This window comes from Rattus norvegicus, chromosome 15 (genome assembly GCF_036323735.1).
Source record: "Rattus norvegicus strain BN/NHsdMcwi chromosome 15, GRCr8, whole genome shotgun sequence".
NCBI lineage: Eukaryota > Metazoa > Chordata > Mammalia > Rodentia > Muridae > Rattus > Rattus norvegicus.
The window spans coordinates 39731540-39748423 of NC_086033.1; the positions used below are offsets into that span (position 1 = coordinate 39731540).

Genomic DNA, 16884 nt, shown 5'->3' on the forward strand with positions numbered 1-16884 from the left:
ATGAGCAATCATTTACAAGCTTGCCTTTCCTATGTATGGACTTGTCTATCCTGGACATTTCAGAGAAATGAAATCACATCCTTCACTTCTTAACTTCCAAGTTCATCCACTCCACAGGTGTCACTGCTTTATTCTTCTAGATTGTTAAACTGGGGACACATGGTCAACTCAAGCAAAACTTTTTAAAAAACTAATATTCAAGGCATTTTTACTTTCTATCATGGTAAATTCAGTTTAAAATGGAAAGGATGAAAGTAAAAGGCTATGTTGTTAACTTTACCTCCTAATTTCTATTAAAAACAAGTTCACTATTACAACACCAAATTGGAAACGTTTTTAAGAGCTGTAGTAGCTTCAGCCACAAATCATAGTAACTTACTTGGAATAAGCAAAGTATGGGGCGCATGCCTTTAATCCCAGCGCTCAGAAGGCAGAGGCAGGCTAAGGCCAGCCTGGTTTATATAACAAGTTTCAGATCAGCCAAGGCAACATAGTATGAGCCAGGTATAAAACACACCTGTCACGCCAATACTCAGGATGCTGAGGCAGGGGTATCCTGAGTTTAAGGTCAGGCTGGAACTACATAGAAAGCTCAAAGATCAGATCTGGTTACACAGCAAGACCCTCCCCACCAAGCCCTACTCCAAAACAACTATATGCTGTAACATGAAAGGCCTAAGCTACTCCACATACTTAGAAGGTACTAAAGACAAGGTATTTCAAGTCCTGTTACTAGGATATGGTCTCTACCAAGAAATATAGTCTATTCTCTTTTTTGTTCCAAAATTACAATTATTTTGTAGCAGTTTAATACCAAAGATAAAAAAAAAACCATTAAAGTAACATAAAAAAATTATACACACTTCCAAATATTCTAAGATAAAATTCAGTTTTTGGTATAAAAACTATTGTAATCATTTTTAAGAAAAAGATTTGACTTACTAGACTGTACAACAGCTTGAGTCTGTGCAGAAGTTCCTGATGCTATATTAGTTAGGGCCCAAGCAGCTTCAAACTGTAATGAAGGGCTGTTGAAAAGGAAAAACAAAAACCTTTTTAGAGAGGAAACCCCCGCCATACCTTGTGAGCCTCGATCGCTTACTTGGTCCTTGAGTTTCACGTTGCTATATCCAACAGCAGCTGCAGGTATCTATCTGCTTCTCAGGGAGAGGTGCTACAGACTGCCTTCCTTCTCTATGCCCACAGAGAGGGGCAGCAACCAGACACACACATCTCTTGACTGGTCTTTGCCCATAGACATCTAATGAACAAATCATGACGATGTCCTGAATATTCCTTGCTTTTACAGAGTAACCAACGCACTACCACTGTACAGCCAAAGGCCTTATAATCTCACTTTAATCCCAGCTGCAGACTCCAGACTAGTCTTAAAACGGTGACCCACCAGAGTCCACTACACCATCTGGGCTAGATTTCAAACTGTTCTAATTCCTCAAATAAAGCATTATAATTTGAGTCAGTCATGGAAGAGTTAACAAAAAAGTAAAAAGCTAATCTGCTTTCCTAAATTGGATTTTAAATGGTAGGCACTGACAATCTACATTAAAAAGGATATCACAGGTGGAACGATGTACAGTTAATAAAAAGCAGATTAAGAAAGTTAAGATGTACAAAAATGAGACTGTGTACATAAGCTTCAGAACTTAGAATTTATTCTATTGAGAAGTGAGAATTTATTCTACTGAAAAGTGGAGTAAAGTCAGGCGTGGTAATTAAGACACACCTTTAACCCCAGCATTTGGCAGGTGGATATTTATGAGTTGGAGGCTAGCCTAGTCTACATAGTGAATTCTAGGCCAGCCAAGGATACACAGTAAGAACCCTGTCTCCAGAAAAAGAGGGGGTGGGGTGGGTCAAAAGAGACAGACAGTCAAGCAGACAGACAGACAGACAGACAGACAGACAGACAAAAGGAAAAATAATGAGAAAAAAAATAAGGGCAAAATTTTTGATACCAAGAAGCAAAGGATGGTCTGAGCTACAGAGCAAATTCAAAGTGGCCCGCCCACTCAAGTGAATGAGTAAGACCACATCTCAAAAGCAAAAGCAACGGCAGGAGATACAGCCCAGGGTCGGAACACCTGCCTGTCCTGTATGAGGATCCAGTAATGGGTGGGAACGTAGGGACTGGAGTCAGAGTCAATGGCATGTAAAACGGATAAAAGGGGTTAAAGACTGGTATAGGGGAGACCCTATTAAAAAGAAGCAACACAGACAGACAGAAGAATATAATGACAGAAAGAACACTGGAGTAGAAAGGCAGATAGCTAGCAAGAAAACTAAAATGAACACAAACTAGGGAATAAGACAAATCCATCTATATGAACACATAAGAGAGTAAGGAAAACAAATGATCGGATCCAGCAGCAGTATAGATGAAAATGCACATTCCATGTCAGCAAGAGCAACCAGAAAGCAGAATAGACAGGAGCTGACACCATCAACTCTGGCACAAGGCAGGGAATAGAAGGTATGAAAGGCTGACTGGGGGCCAGGGACATTAAAAGGATGCTCATGAGATGGGAGTGACTGATGATACGTACTACCACAAACTGGGAGTGGAAGTGTTAATAAGCAGTTAAGGAGTGTTGACAAAATACTGGAAATGGGGCCATGAGCCGGAAAATGGGAAGATAACAAAAATATAAATCTGCAGGGCCAAGGTAAAGCTTCCAAAAGTCATGTGAAAAACAAAAACAAAACAAAACAAAAAACAAAACAAAACCCCAGAACACCAAGATATAAAAACAGCTGAATGAAGCAAATAAACAACACGAAATATTTTGTGTGAACTATGTACATTTCTTCAGAACCACCTAATTTTTACAGATGAAATGTCTGAGGCTCAAAACTCAGTTGTGTTCTGATCAACACCTCATCTACAGTCAGACCAGGGTCGACATGGCTGTAAGTCTAAGGTGACCACTTTACACTATTACCACAGCTTTTCAGAGAAAGCATGAAAGCGTTACCTAAAGCACTGGCAGTTTTCTAGCCATACCACAGGTTGGGTGATGGTTCTAAAATTATTGTTAAGTTGTTTATATTTTGTCCTTTTTTTTTGTTAAATCTATGTCAAAGACTGGAATGAACAGACAAGAGTGGGAGGAACAGACCAGAAACCAAAAACAAAAAGGAGGCTTAGTGGTAGATGTAAGATGGGACTTAATCTTTTAAATAACTAGAATAAAATTTATCTTCACTCAAATAAACCCTGATATGGAAACTACACAGCAGGTTTTAAGATATCGAGTACATTTTAATGAAAATATCTCTTGATCCCAAAGAGATTAGGATTTACAGACCTCACACTGTAGTTACTATCTCCTGAGATCACTTAAGACTATGCCCTTAGCCTACCATCCTACTATGTACTCAACCTGTTTAAATTAAACTTACCTTTAAGAAAACCACGTAATTAACCTCACCATGTCTTTGATTTTCCACACAAACTAAACTAAAGCATAGCTTTAATTTTAGGTTATATACACTTCCATACCCTTTCCATTCTCATATTCTCTCCCTCTCTCCCCCACCCCTGTGTGTGTGTAACAGGTTGAAAACAACCTTATACCACCAATACCCATAAATGTTGGAAATCCTTTGGCTTGGTAAATATGGCCTGGTAATGTGTTTTTTTCAAGTGCTGTTTGCCTGGGTTAGATGACAGCAGTGAAGTGACGCTTTCCTTTGCAGATCTGTTAAAGATTTCTGTAGACAATTCCTCACCCCCTTCCCAATGCCTGTGTTCTGTGCTATTCAATCGATACAGAGCAAAGCCCTTTGTTAAGAACATGGACAGATCCAGACATTCAGATACATATAGACCAGACAGGCAGCAGGACCAATCAGACACATACACCAGGCTGACTACAGATAAGCACCACAGTTTACGGATGGAAGACAGAGAGAGAACAATAGAAAGCTCAAAATTGGGCTCGCTCTTTAAAGGAAGTGTCTGCTTCACCCTGTAAGGCACATTTTGTGAGGTTATCCTGAAGGCATTAACAGACACAGGGAAGCCTAGAGGCAGAGGGAGCTTTGCAGCTACCATGGAAGCATACGTGTTCTTAAGTAGACAGCCTTCAGGGGCAGCCCATGTACCACTATTTTTATTTAATCTATTAAAAAATTCTTGGGGGACATTCGGCAAAATATCTCACTTCAGTCTATATGTAGAATCAGTATTAGTTTTAAAGAGTTTTGGATTCCAAATCATGTTAATTCAAACTGAGGGAGTTTAATGGGCAGCCCTGAGAGATGTCTATACATAAACAGAAACAGGACAGCAGTTCTCCAAGATGCCAAGGACTACACTCCCTTTCTTGTGGGTAAGCAGAGTACCCTCGCCTGACATGGGATAACTAACCACGGCTGGAGTGCTATTAAAGACTGGCCAAAGGGTCAGTGATCAGCTGGACTATTCCCAGGGTAAGGACAAGTCACATGGTCTGGAAACCATTCATGCTGACTAGTCATGAGGCTAATCTATATATAGACTCATAGGCAAATGGTGACTCAAATACTATTTGTGATGTTTAAATACTATCACCAGGGAAGAAAACTGCATGGAAATATGACAATTTAAAACACAGAGGGCTAAGACAGATAGCTCAGTGGTAAAGAATCTGCTTTGAAGGTTCAAGGCAGGAGTTTGGTCTACAGCATCTCAAAATAAAACAAATCCCTTTGGTAAAATATGAATTTTAAATTTTAAGTTACTGAAGAAAGTGAGTAGGCAAATTCAAACTTACTTATCATCCCTTTCTAGACATTTGACTAGAATTGGTAAAATCCCAGATTTTATTAGGTCATCAATTGGTGGATTTCTGTCACTGGATAATAGTTTCCTATAAAAAGAAAATAAGAAGTTAATGGCTATGGCTCCCAAAGTATGGACATATGCATACCCCACTTCTACATGGTAAGCTGTGACAGCCAGGGCAGATACAGATCACCGCTTACCTTGCTGCCTGCACAGCACTCAACTGGACTACGGGATTATCACTTGTAGCATTCTGCAACAACAAATGTATATTTCAGACATCTAAAAACAAAGAGACTGTTTCAAACATTTCAGAATGACACTATTAAATTAATAACGTACCTGTAATATAGCTTCTAGTGTTACATTTTGCTTAAAGAGAAAGAAAAGATAGTTCAGCAGAGAATATTAACAAAACTATTTATTAGTCTATCTGGTAATGATTTAACATGCCATTTCCATTATTAACTTTTTCTTAAGTTTAAAATAGTGTTCCCCTGGTTATAACAAAAAATATTTACAGGTACATTATAAAAACACAGGTAACTTACTGCTTTAAAATCAGCATCAACATCTGAATCTTCTAAGCTTTCTTCTTGGGGAACATTTCTCTTTTTCAGTAAGTGTTCGTCTCTTTTGTTCTGAAAGACAATCAATAAAAGCTTAAGAACTCATGAAGGCTGTTGTTAAAATGAAGCTGGTTTGGGTGCAAGAATTAACAATGACCTGGCTTAACTCCACTGCCTGTGTAATCCCACCCCCAGTTCACTAAGCACCACCTGTTCAGACCAACACTGTGGTACTGGGGTACAGTACTATACATCAAGCAGTTTTTACCTACCTATTGCTAACAGCTGCCTGAAATTATTAAGAAGACAACAAGAACAGCTTAAGGAGACATAGCAATGCCTCACTGCAAGTTGGGGGTATAAGGAATAAGACTATATGAAGTTAGCACTTAAATTTCAGACTAAACTTTTATTTATCTTCTTCTAATACTATCATCATCAGCATCATTACTATTAGGCCCATGAGTCACAGTGCATGCATATCTATCTATCTATCTATCTATCTATCTATCTATCTATCTATCTATCTATCTATGAATTTGGCATATCTATCTATCTATCTATCTATCTATCTATCTATCTATCTATCTATCTATCTATCTATCTATGTATTTGGCTCTCTCTTCTCCACTTAAGAGAGCAGGTCGTCAGGCTTGAGCCTCCAGTGCTACAAGTACACCTACTGCCTGACCATCTTGCCAGCCCAGATTAAACTCTTGCTACACGAATTTCAGAAAACAAGAATTCTTCCCACTGTCCATTTTATGGCACCCAAATCGTTCTGAATGGTAACTATGCTATTTTAAGTATTATTTGACAGCAAGCAACTTTTCAACTTAAAATGTGAACACACTTCTAGAGCCAATATTGTGAATGTATTTGATTACAGCAGTTATTAAAGAGGCATTAATATTCACACAAAATTAGAATCAAACAAAAAATGAAAACTGCACACACATTTGCACCTTAACGTTTGTTCTGTGTATAAGCCAGCACATTTAAACACAGTGATATCTATATAGTCATTAGCACATTCCCACTTTTATAACATCATTCTTTCTTAGTAACTACACAAGTAACCAAAACTATTTATTTTTTTAAACTACAATATTTCATAGATGGCAAAGCCACTGATATTTATATACTCCAAGTGGCCTCACACAGAATACATACTTATATACTAACATACAGTAAAGAAAATGGTAGATTTTTGTTTTGTTTTGTTATGAGATGGTTACCAGGGACTGAACCTAGGCTTTGCAAATGCTAGGCAAACACTCTACCACTAAGCCATACATGTAGCCTTCAGATGGCATTCTTGGCCAACTGACAAAATATACTACCAATATACAGAGATTAACTGTGTGCTTCCTAGTCTGCTATAGGGAAAAAACAATACCCCTTTGGCACTGTTAGTGAAAATCAGACAAATTCTAATCTTCCGTTAGTTAAGAGGGTTTAAAAAAAAAAAGAAAGCCTGCATGCGTTGAAGATGATGATGAGAGAGATTGGGGAAGAGCTCCATGACAAAGTGCAGCCCCTGTCTTGAATCAGCTGTCTGACTTACACTTTGCAAATTTCAAGTTGACTCTACTGACTAGACATAATCCTACATTAATATGTAAGTGTGCTGTTACATAAAAGTCTCTTTTTTATGAAATATGAGTTGATATCCTAAAGGCAATAGGAAATCCTGCTACTACCTACAGTTAGTATAAAGAAAGACGTATGTGTGTAGCACATAACAATCTAAAGAAACTAGGTATTACAAGGGTGTACAGTGGTTTTTTAATTATTCTTTTAACTTTAACTTTCAAACTACAAATTTGAAATTGTTTCAAAAATGCTAACAACTTATTCCATTTAAAAGTTTAAACAAATCAACTTTCAACAAGCTAGTTTCAAAACAAGCTAGTTTTTTGTCAACTTGATACAAACTAAAGGAGCTCTCAGTCAAGAAAATATTTTCGTAAGATTTGTCTAGAGACAAGACTATAGGGCACTGTCTTGATTGATAGTTAATTTCAAAGGGTTCAGGTCACTGAACACTGAGCAATGATACCCATAAGGCTGGTAGTTTCTGATGCTCTAAGAAAGCAGGATGGGCAAGCTATAAGGTATACACCAATAAGTAAGCAGCACCTCTCTATGGCCTCTACTTCAGTTCCTAATGAGTTCCCCAGGTAACTGCCTACAAGTTAGAAGATGAAATAAACTCTCTTTCCCCTAAGTTGCTTCAGTCATGTGTTTAGAAACCTCTTCCCCAAACTATTCTAACCTTGATCCTTTCTATTTTCATTCTGGTTTAGTCCAGTTTCTTAGCACCGGAAAAAAGTTATGCTTTCAAAGCCAATTGGGAATCTTATCCATTACTCCTACTCTTCTGGGTACAGATATACATTCCCCACTCTTAGGACAACACGTGGACATTACATATGTGTTGTATAGGTTAAGGGTATCCTTATCTAGTTAGGAAAAACATTCCTGATACTTTTATTTTGAGGGACTGTGTCTTACTAGGTAAAGTAAGTAGACCCCGACAGGCCTCGAACTTGCTATGCCTACTAGACTGGCCTCAGATTCAGAGAGAAGTGGCTGGTTCTGCCTTTAGAATGCCAAGATGAAGGCATGTGCCACTATATTGGGCAGAAAGAATCTTTCTATATCTAAGTTGTTAGGTTCTTTTCAATAATGAGTAAATATTTAGTTTCATCAAATTATGTAACTCTTTTATCAACTTCGCACTTTCCTCTGCAAATGTGGCAAAATAATCCATTTTTCAATGTTAAACTACCCTTTTAATTCATGAACAAGCATTCTTAAAATTTTCTAAATTATATATTACTGGACTCAGTTTATTAAGATTGTTTAGAATTTTCTTCCTCTCTCTCCCCAAGTGGAGCTGGATGACAAGCACCATTCAATGCTCGGTGATGGTTTTTTTCTTGTTTCATAAGGAACTGGGAAGTGTGTCTTCTTAATCTGAAGTCATTTAATGAACTGGAATTACTTATTTCTTTGATGTCTGCTGTGAGTACCCATACTACTTTTGTCTTGCAAAAAAAAAAAAAAATTACAGTAGTTTTTAGCTACTGATCGGTTTGTTTTAGGACTGCTCAGGTTTTCTATCTTGCTCAGTCGTAAGGGGTAATCCACACCTACACTGCCCTCTCACTAGGTGTGGGTGGTTAAGTGACAGACCTCCCCCCCCCCCCCGTTTCCACACTAGTAGTAGTACGGTGTGCTGAGCAGAGGTGGGGCTGTACCACTGCCTTGGCAGGGGACACTAAACCAGAAAGCCTGACAGTACTTACATGGTGGAGACTGTCATCTCCTAAGGTCCTTTCTGACACCCTGAACAATGGAGGGCTAGGCTATGTGGAGAAGAACCAAGGTCTCATCCAGACGACCCTAAATCATTAATTACTAACCCCAGATATAATTAACAAATAACCACTCTCATGTCAGACAATGACTACTGTTTTGAAGTACTTGGTTTCACCTGATACGTTCATTTTCTTAAGTCTATGCTGTATTTAAATTAACAGAAATGAGAATTTGAGAATTAAAATTTTAGAATTCCTAATATTTGTTACTTCAGCCTTGCCTTAACTGTTTAAACTCTAGCAGCACTAACCACATCCCACAGGTTCTGACTGAGGTCTTGTTGACGCTCACATCACTCAGGAGGTTTGGAAACCCTCAGTTGTCAAGCTTTACTTTCCTCTTCACTCATTGTTCCCTTTTTGTGTTTTAGCTGCCGCTGCTGTTTGTCAGACAATCTCACTAGTAGCCCAGCTAGCCTAGCATTCACTGACTGGAACAGGCTGGGCGCAAATTTGTAGGGATCTTCCTGCTCCTTAAGAATAGGATTATAGAGAGACCTCACCGCCTGATCAGGTGGGCACTCCTGAGGCTGCAGAGCGGAGGAGACCACCAACACTGCCCACCCCTGCCCACATCCCTGGCCCAAGAGGCAACTGTATAAGGCCTCTGGGTTCCCGTAGGGGAGGGCCCAGGAGCGGCAGGACCCTTGCACCTGAGACACCGCCGGAACCTGAAGGAAACAGACCGGATAAACAGTTCTCTGCACCCAAATCCCGTGGGAGGGAGAGCTAAACCTTCAGAGAGGCAGACACGCCTGGGAAACCAGAAGAGACTGCACTCTGTGCACATCCAGACGCCAGAGGAAAACACCAAACGTCATCTGGAACCCTGGTGCACGGAGGCTCCCGGAAAGAGCGGCGCAGATCTTCTCGGTTGCTGCCGCCGCGGAGAGGACTTAGGCAGTACCCCACGAGCAAACTTGAGCCTTGGAACCACAGGTAGGACCAACTTTTCCCCTGCAAGAAACCTGCCTGGTGAACTCAAGACACAGGCCCACAGGAACAGCTGAAGACCTGTAGAGAGGAAAAACTACACGCCCGAAAGCAGAACACTCTGTCCCCATAACTGGCTGAAAGAAAACAGGAAAACAGGTCTACAGCACTCCTGACACACAGGCTTATATGACAGTCTAGCCACGGTCAGAAATAGCAGAACAAAGTAACACTAGAGATAATCTGATGGCGAGAGGCAAGCGCAGGAACCCAAGCAACAGAAACCAAGACTACATGGCATCATCGGAGCCCAATTCTCCCACCAAAGCAAACACGGAATATCCAAACACACCAGAAAAGCAAGATCTAGTTTCAAAATCATATTTGATCATGATGCTGGAGGACTTCAAGAAAGACATAAAGAACTCCCTTAGAGAACAAGTAGAAGCCTACAGAGAGGAATCGCAAAAATCCCTGAAAGAATTCCAGGAAAACACAATCAAACAGTTGAAGGAATTAAAAATGGAAATAGAAGCAATCAAGAAAGAACACATGGAAACAACCCTGGACATAGAAAATCAAAAGAAAAGACAAGGAGCTGTAGATACAAGCTTCACCAACAGAATACAAGAGATGGAAGAGAGAATCTCAGGAGCAGAAGATTCCATAGAAATCATTGACTCAACTGTCAAAGATAATGTAAAGCAGAAAAAGCTACTGGTCCAAAACATACAGGAAATCCAGGACTCAATGAGAAGATCAAACCTAAGGATAATAGGTATAGAAGAGAGGGAAGACTCCCAGCTCAAAGGACCAGTAAATATCTTCAACAAAATCATAGAAGAAAACTTCCCTAACCTAAAAAAAGAGATACCCATAGGCATACAAGAAGCCTACAGAACTCCAAATAGATTGGACCAGAAAAGAAACACCTCCCGTCACATAATTGTCAAAACACCAAACGCACAAAATAAAGAAAGAATATTAAAAGCAGTAAGGGAAAAAGGTCAAGTAACATATAAAGGCAGACCTATCAGAATCACACCAGACTTTTCGCCAGAAACTATGAAGGCCAGAAGATCCTGGACAGATGTCATACAGACCCTAAGAGAACACAAATGCCAGCCCAGGTTACTGTATCCTGCAAAACTCTCAATTAACATAGATGGAGAAACCAAGATATTCCATGACAAAACCAAATTTACACAATATCTTTCTACAAATCCAGCACTACAAAGGATAATAAAGGGTAAAGCCCAACATAAGGAGGCAAGCTATACCCTAGAAGAAGCAAGAAACTAATCGTCTTGGCAACAAAACAAAGAGAATGAAAGCACACAAACATAACCTCACATCCAAATATGAATATAACAGGAAGCAATAATCACTATTCCTTAATATCTCTCAACATCAATGGCCTCAACTCCCCAATAAAAAGACATAGAAAACAAACTGGATACGCAATGAGGACCCTGCATTCTGCTGCCTACAGGAAACACACCTCAGAGACAAAGACAGACACTACCTCAGAGTGAAAGGCTGGAAAACAACTTTCCAAGCAAATGGTCAGAAGAAGCAAGCTGGAGTAGCCATTCTAATATCAAATAAAATCAATTTTCAATTAAAAGTCATCAAAAAAGATAAGGAAGGACACTTCATATTCATCAAAGGAAAAATCCACCAAGATGAACTCTCAATCTTCATCTTCGATTGGTTTATATACAAGTGTGCAATTTCTAGGCTTGAAAGTAAAATGATGCTATCTGGTGCTGGATAGAGGAGCCTTATTTTTTATTATGGCAGCTTGCTATTTTTGTAACATGGTGATTTGGTTGAACACAATAAAGTACAGTAGTAACTGATCTCCCCCTCTTCCTGGATGAGTGAGGAGATGATTAAATGTTGATGTCAGCATCCATGAGCATATTCAGATGAGCTTCTGCTTCTGTTGAAAAGGATGCTGTGTTTGATTGTGGTCCGAAGCTTTGAAGCACTACTTGGCATCTCCTTCCTTGGAGGTCTCACTGTTTAAACATAACAGATTTGATAGCTTGTTGGTAAGGTGAGGTCCAGCTTGTCTCCACTAGGTCATCTTCATGTGAATCCGGTGGTTATACGGTTTTGTTCTAGGGATATTTCATTTTTTTAATAACGGTTTTAGCTGACATTCATGGAGAGAATGAATCCTTAGAACTGTGCCACTAGTGAAAGGAAATCCTGTCTAGAGTATGTTTCTTTACAAAGCTGTTGTCACACCATCCTTTGGGCCCTCTGCTGGAAAAGTAGAATCAAGTCTCAAATAATGCCTTTTAAATTGTATCCTCTAGTATTATAGATGTAGGACAGTACTGTATCATACCTCTGTGGATGTAAAATAGCTTGTACCTGCTTTATGATACGTAGTAGTGACCGTGCTTTATCAGAGCTGTTTTTAATGATGTTGCTCAGAATGTTTTCTTTCCAGATGATGATTGAGAAGCTAATTTAAAAAAAAAAAAAATGGTGCCAGGTACCACAAGAGTAACAGAATTGTGCTGTTTTCTCGGGTTTTGTTTTTTTATTATTATTATTTTTTTTAATGGAGTGTGCTGGATGTCTCTATAGTTTTGTTCAGATGAATGCAGAACCTGGAAAAGCTGTTGCTGCTGTTGATGCATAACACACTGCTATTATTGGTCTTTTTATATAAATATAAATATATATATACAGATATATAATTTGAATTTTTTGAAACTTTACCTGTGCTGTCAACTTTGGAAAAAAGTATCCCCGTTTACTGTGTTGAGTTGGCACTGTACAGAAATTAACAGCCATATTGGTCTAGAAATGTTGAACTTAAGTTTTTTCCATTTGTACAGGGGTAACACACTGTATTAAATATGTAAGGTCTTATCTACGTGGGTTTGATTACAAAAACTAATAAAGTATTCTCTAAATTAAAAAAAAAAAAAGAATAGGATTATAGGGTTGGGGATTTAGCTCAGTGGTAGAGCGCTTGCTAGGCCCTGGGTTCGGTCCCCAGCGCCGAAAAAAAAGAACTAAAAAAAAAAAAGATTTAACATTTTCTTCAACTGAAGTATCAATTCTTCTATCTTCAAAGCCCGAGACTGTCTCTTCCACTTCTTACACTCTGTTGGTGGGACTTACCTGAGGTTTGTTTGACTTCCTAAACTTTTGATTTGCAGTTTCAGTTTTCTTTATTGTTTCCCTTTCTACTTTCATGTTTTCAATTATTTTCAGACTTCATTGAAGAATTTACTAATATCACCTGTAAGGTCCTGGAACACGTCTGTAAATGCGATTGTGAAGCCCTTGTCTTATGCTTCAGCTATGACTGCATTTCCCAGGCCTACTGTGAGAGCGTTACTGGGTTCTGATGGAGGCAGCTTACTGTCTTGACTATCAGTGTTCCAGTTTGTGCACCGGTGTCTAGGCATCTGAGTTCTGGATGCTTGTGACCCTAGCTATTTTGATCTATCTGGTCTTGTCTTTATTGGGTGGGTGTCCCATTACTAGTGTCTTCTCCCTCTCCCTCTCCCTCTCAGGACCATGTGGTGGCTAAGGGTTGTCCGGTCACTGGGGTCCTGAGTAGAATGAATGTACTGTTAAGGTATCAGGGTTTGAACTGGAGAAATGAAGACAAGACAGAGGGGGAAGAGGGGTTGAAAGGGTCCACAGAGAGGAAGAAAGCTGGGTCTGCCACAAGGTTTGGTGAAGAGCCCCAGGAGTGGAGTCAGAAAGAGATGAACAGCCCTTGAAGGCCATCGACACCTGGGTTAGGGATGAGACTGAAAGTTTTCAATGGAGGACAGGAAGGAGACTGAAAATAGTCTGACTGACCTTCAGATGAGCACAGTAAAGAGTGCCTCCAGATCTTGGTGGCTGACACAGGGGACGATGAAGCAGGAAGGTTGAATCTGCTGCTAAGTTTTACAGAGTCCCCAAGGAATGGAGGCAGAGGAGAAACTACTACTTTGTAGGTAGTCTGCTAAAGGGCTGGGGATGAGACTGGTGAGTTGGAAAGGGAGGATAGGTAAGAGATGAAGATTGCCTACCTGATTCCTAGGCCAGTGTGGCCAGCTCGTTCCCAGATAGAGAATGGCTATGTATTGGGGGTTGACACAGGGACAGGGTAAGAAAAGGGTGGGTATGAATATATGGGGAGTACTTAGAGAACATAAGCAGAAAGCTTAGTTCAGTATTTTTTGAGTCTTTGTTGGTTAGGAGTATTGACCTGGAGTTTTCTTTCCTTGACTATTAGAATAATACTGGCTTCTGAGAAGGAGCTTGGGAGTTTCTATTTCTGTTTTTGTCTTAGAATTTTACTGCTGTGAACAGACACCAAGAGTAAGGCAATTCTTATAAGGACATTTGACTGGGGCTGGCTTACAGGTTCAGAGGTTCAGTCCATTATCATCAAGGCTGGAACATGGTGGCATCCAGGCAGGCCTAGTGCAGGAGGAGCTGAGTTCTACATCTTGATCTAAAGGCTGCTAGCAGAACACTGACTTCCAGGCAGCTAGGATGAGGGTCTTAAAGCTCCACACGTGCAGTGACACACCTACTCCAACGGAGTCACACCTCCAATAAATAGTGCCACTTGGGTCAAGCATATACAAATCATCATAGTTTCTATTCTTTTGAACAGTTTAAGAATTGGCTAGAGATATTGTTTCCAAGTGTGGTAGAATTCTACTGTGACTCCATCTGGCCTTGGACTGGCTTTGTTGTCTTATATTTTTTTAAACTGGAAGGCTTTTATTATTATCAATCTCATTAGTTATGGGTTTGTTTAGGTTGCTGACTCTCATGCTGAATCTAGAGATTTTATCTTCTGACTTTTTTTTAAGAAAGCCAGAGTCTCATATATTCTTGGGCTGGCCCTTAAACCTGCTATATAGCTAAGGTGGCTTTGAATTCCTGATCATCCTGTCTACAAGTGCTAGGATTCCTGGTATAGAGCATCATGACTGGTTTACGTGGTGCTGAGATAGAATACGAGGCGGCAGCAGCAGCTGCTGCTGCTTCTGCTTCTTCTTCTTCCTCTTCCTCCTCTTCCTCCTCCTCCTCCTCCTCCTCCTCCTCCTCCTCCTCCTCCTCCTCCTCCTCCTCCTCCTCCTCCTCCTCCTCCTCCTCTTCTTCTTCTTCTTCTTCTTCTTCTTCTTCTTCTTCTTCTTCTTCTTCTTCTTCTATTTAACAATTAAGTCAATTTATTTAAACAGTTGACTTAGGCATCTGCAATGGTGACTTCAGCCTCCACTCCTGGCTCAATACTGATGGAAGTAATCTGTTTAACAATCTCTGAAGGACTGTGTAAGTCAATGAGTCGCTTGTGGATTCTCATCTGGAAACGTCCCACGTCTTGGAACCTTCACCGCAAGGGGTTTTTCTGGTAGTGATTCTCAGCGTCTTGGTAGGTGGTAGGCATGCGCACCGGTCCCTTCACTTTCAGATTCTTCTCCTTTGCGCCTCTGATCAAGTCCGCACAAACCTTTTCCAGCGACTTCACGTTGCGGCTGGTGAGCGTGATTCAAATCCGGTGAATCGCTACTTCGGGCTCCATGGGAGTCTTCCCAGTATCTTTAAATGCCATGGCTGAGGCGTGGCTTCCTGACCGACCTGTTCCTCAGCAGGAGCGAACAGCGGTGAGTCAGGACAGAGCAGACTGGACAAGGCTCCACAGCACGCACCACAGTTCTCAGAAAGAGGAGGCCTCTTCTTATATGCTAAAATAAGCATTCTACCTACCAACTGATCCACAATTATCAGTCCTAAATGCTTTAAAATAAATATTTTAGGATTTTTCCATAGAGACAATTTTGTCATAAACAAAACTATCTTTTCCTTCCTATTCTTCTGGCACTGACTATATAACTTCCAACAATATAATAATCAACACCAACAAGAATCAATCCTCCTGACTTGTCACCAAATCTTAGGGAACACTTTCAGTCTTTCATCACTGAGTACAAAATGTGTGGTTGTTGTTCATCAAAATGTGGTAATGTCTCTCATTCCTAATGTGTTCAGTATTTATTTAATCAGGAATGAGCATTAGACTTTTGTAAAATGCTTTGCGTAAACTGACATGCTCTTATGATTTTTCTTGCATACCTAATGAGGAGAGTTCAGGGAAAGCTGCTGTGATGGTCTGAGTAAGAATGTTTTCCACAGACTCAAAGATGTGAACACTTAGGGACTGGCACCTGTTTGAAAAGATTAGCAGGTATGGCCTTGGTGGAGGAAAGGTGTCACTGTGGGGGCTGTGAGGTTTCAAATACCCAAGCCAGGCCCATTGGCTCTCTCTTCTTTCTCCAGATCTGGATGTAGAACTCTAGGCTTCTCCAGCACCATGTCTACCTGTATAGGTATGCTTCCAGAACCATGCTTCCCACCATGATAAACCTCTGAACTGTGAGCCAGCCCCAATTAAAGGCTTTCCTTTCTAAGAGTTGTCATGGCCATGGCGTCTCTTCCCAGCAACACAACACTGACTAAGCAGCTGATTTATTCTGTTTGAAGGGTTTTTGAGACAGCTGTCCCACTAACTCAGGCTAGCCTCGAACTTATGGCAATTCAGTCTCAACCTTCCAAGTACTGGATCACAAGTTTGAGCTATCCTACCCAGTACAGCATGTAGTATTTTGTGGAGAGGGTGTGTGTGAATGCCATAGTGCACACGTAGAGGTAAAAAGACAAGCTATATAAATATGAGACTCAAACGCAGGTTGTCAAACTTTGTGGTATGTGCCGTTACTTGCTAAGCTACCTCCCTGATCATAACATGGAACATTTTTTAAGAGAAATACTTTAAGAAGTCAAACAACTAATCGAAATACTGAATCTAATAAGGCAAATGAGGCGTGTCAGTGATTTCTAACTTGTCTCACTTTTAACTTACCTGACTGATCTAACACCACCAACAGATTTTTAAGTTTAATATAATATGTCAAAGTGGAGAAAATTACTTATTACCAGTAATAAGTATTAAACTGATTCTCATAAACTATTACTCACTGAACATTTACATTCAGACCTATTACAGCATAATGGTTAAAAGCTTTGTCATTTTCAGCTAGTGACTTTAGATGACCTTGATCTCCATCTTCCTGCATCTACCTCCCAAACGCTGAGATCACAGGACTTAGGTGCCACATCCCCAGCCAGAACAAAGTCTTAATTGCTTTGGGTTTTTTTTAAATACATAGTC

General features: G+C 40.1%; 1 protein-coding gene and 1 pseudogene across 5 annotated transcripts in view; both read right to left on the reverse strand.

Annotated features, from left to right (window-relative positions):
• Kpna3 (karyopherin subunit alpha 3) overlaps positions 1–16884 on the reverse strand; it is a 73753-nt gene that overhangs the window by 19165 nt on the left and 37704 nt on the right. For all 5 annotated transcript variants that reach the window (XM_039093504.1, XM_006252127.4, XM_063274414.1 and 2 more), the window contains 5 exons: positions 5338–5427; positions 5129–5158; positions 4987–5039; positions 4776–4871; positions 943–1028 (listed from right to left, as the gene is read on the reverse strand). In XM_039093504.1, coding sequence (XP_038949432.1) covers positions 943–1028; positions 4776–4871; positions 4987–5039; positions 5129–5158; positions 5338–5427 — 355 coding nt within the window. The remainder of the gene's footprint in view (positions 1–942; positions 1029–4775; positions 4872–4986; positions 5040–5128; positions 5159–5337; positions 5428–16884) is intronic.
• Positions 14810–16882, reverse strand: Rps20-ps1 (ribosomal protein S20, pseudogene 1; annotated as a pseudogene).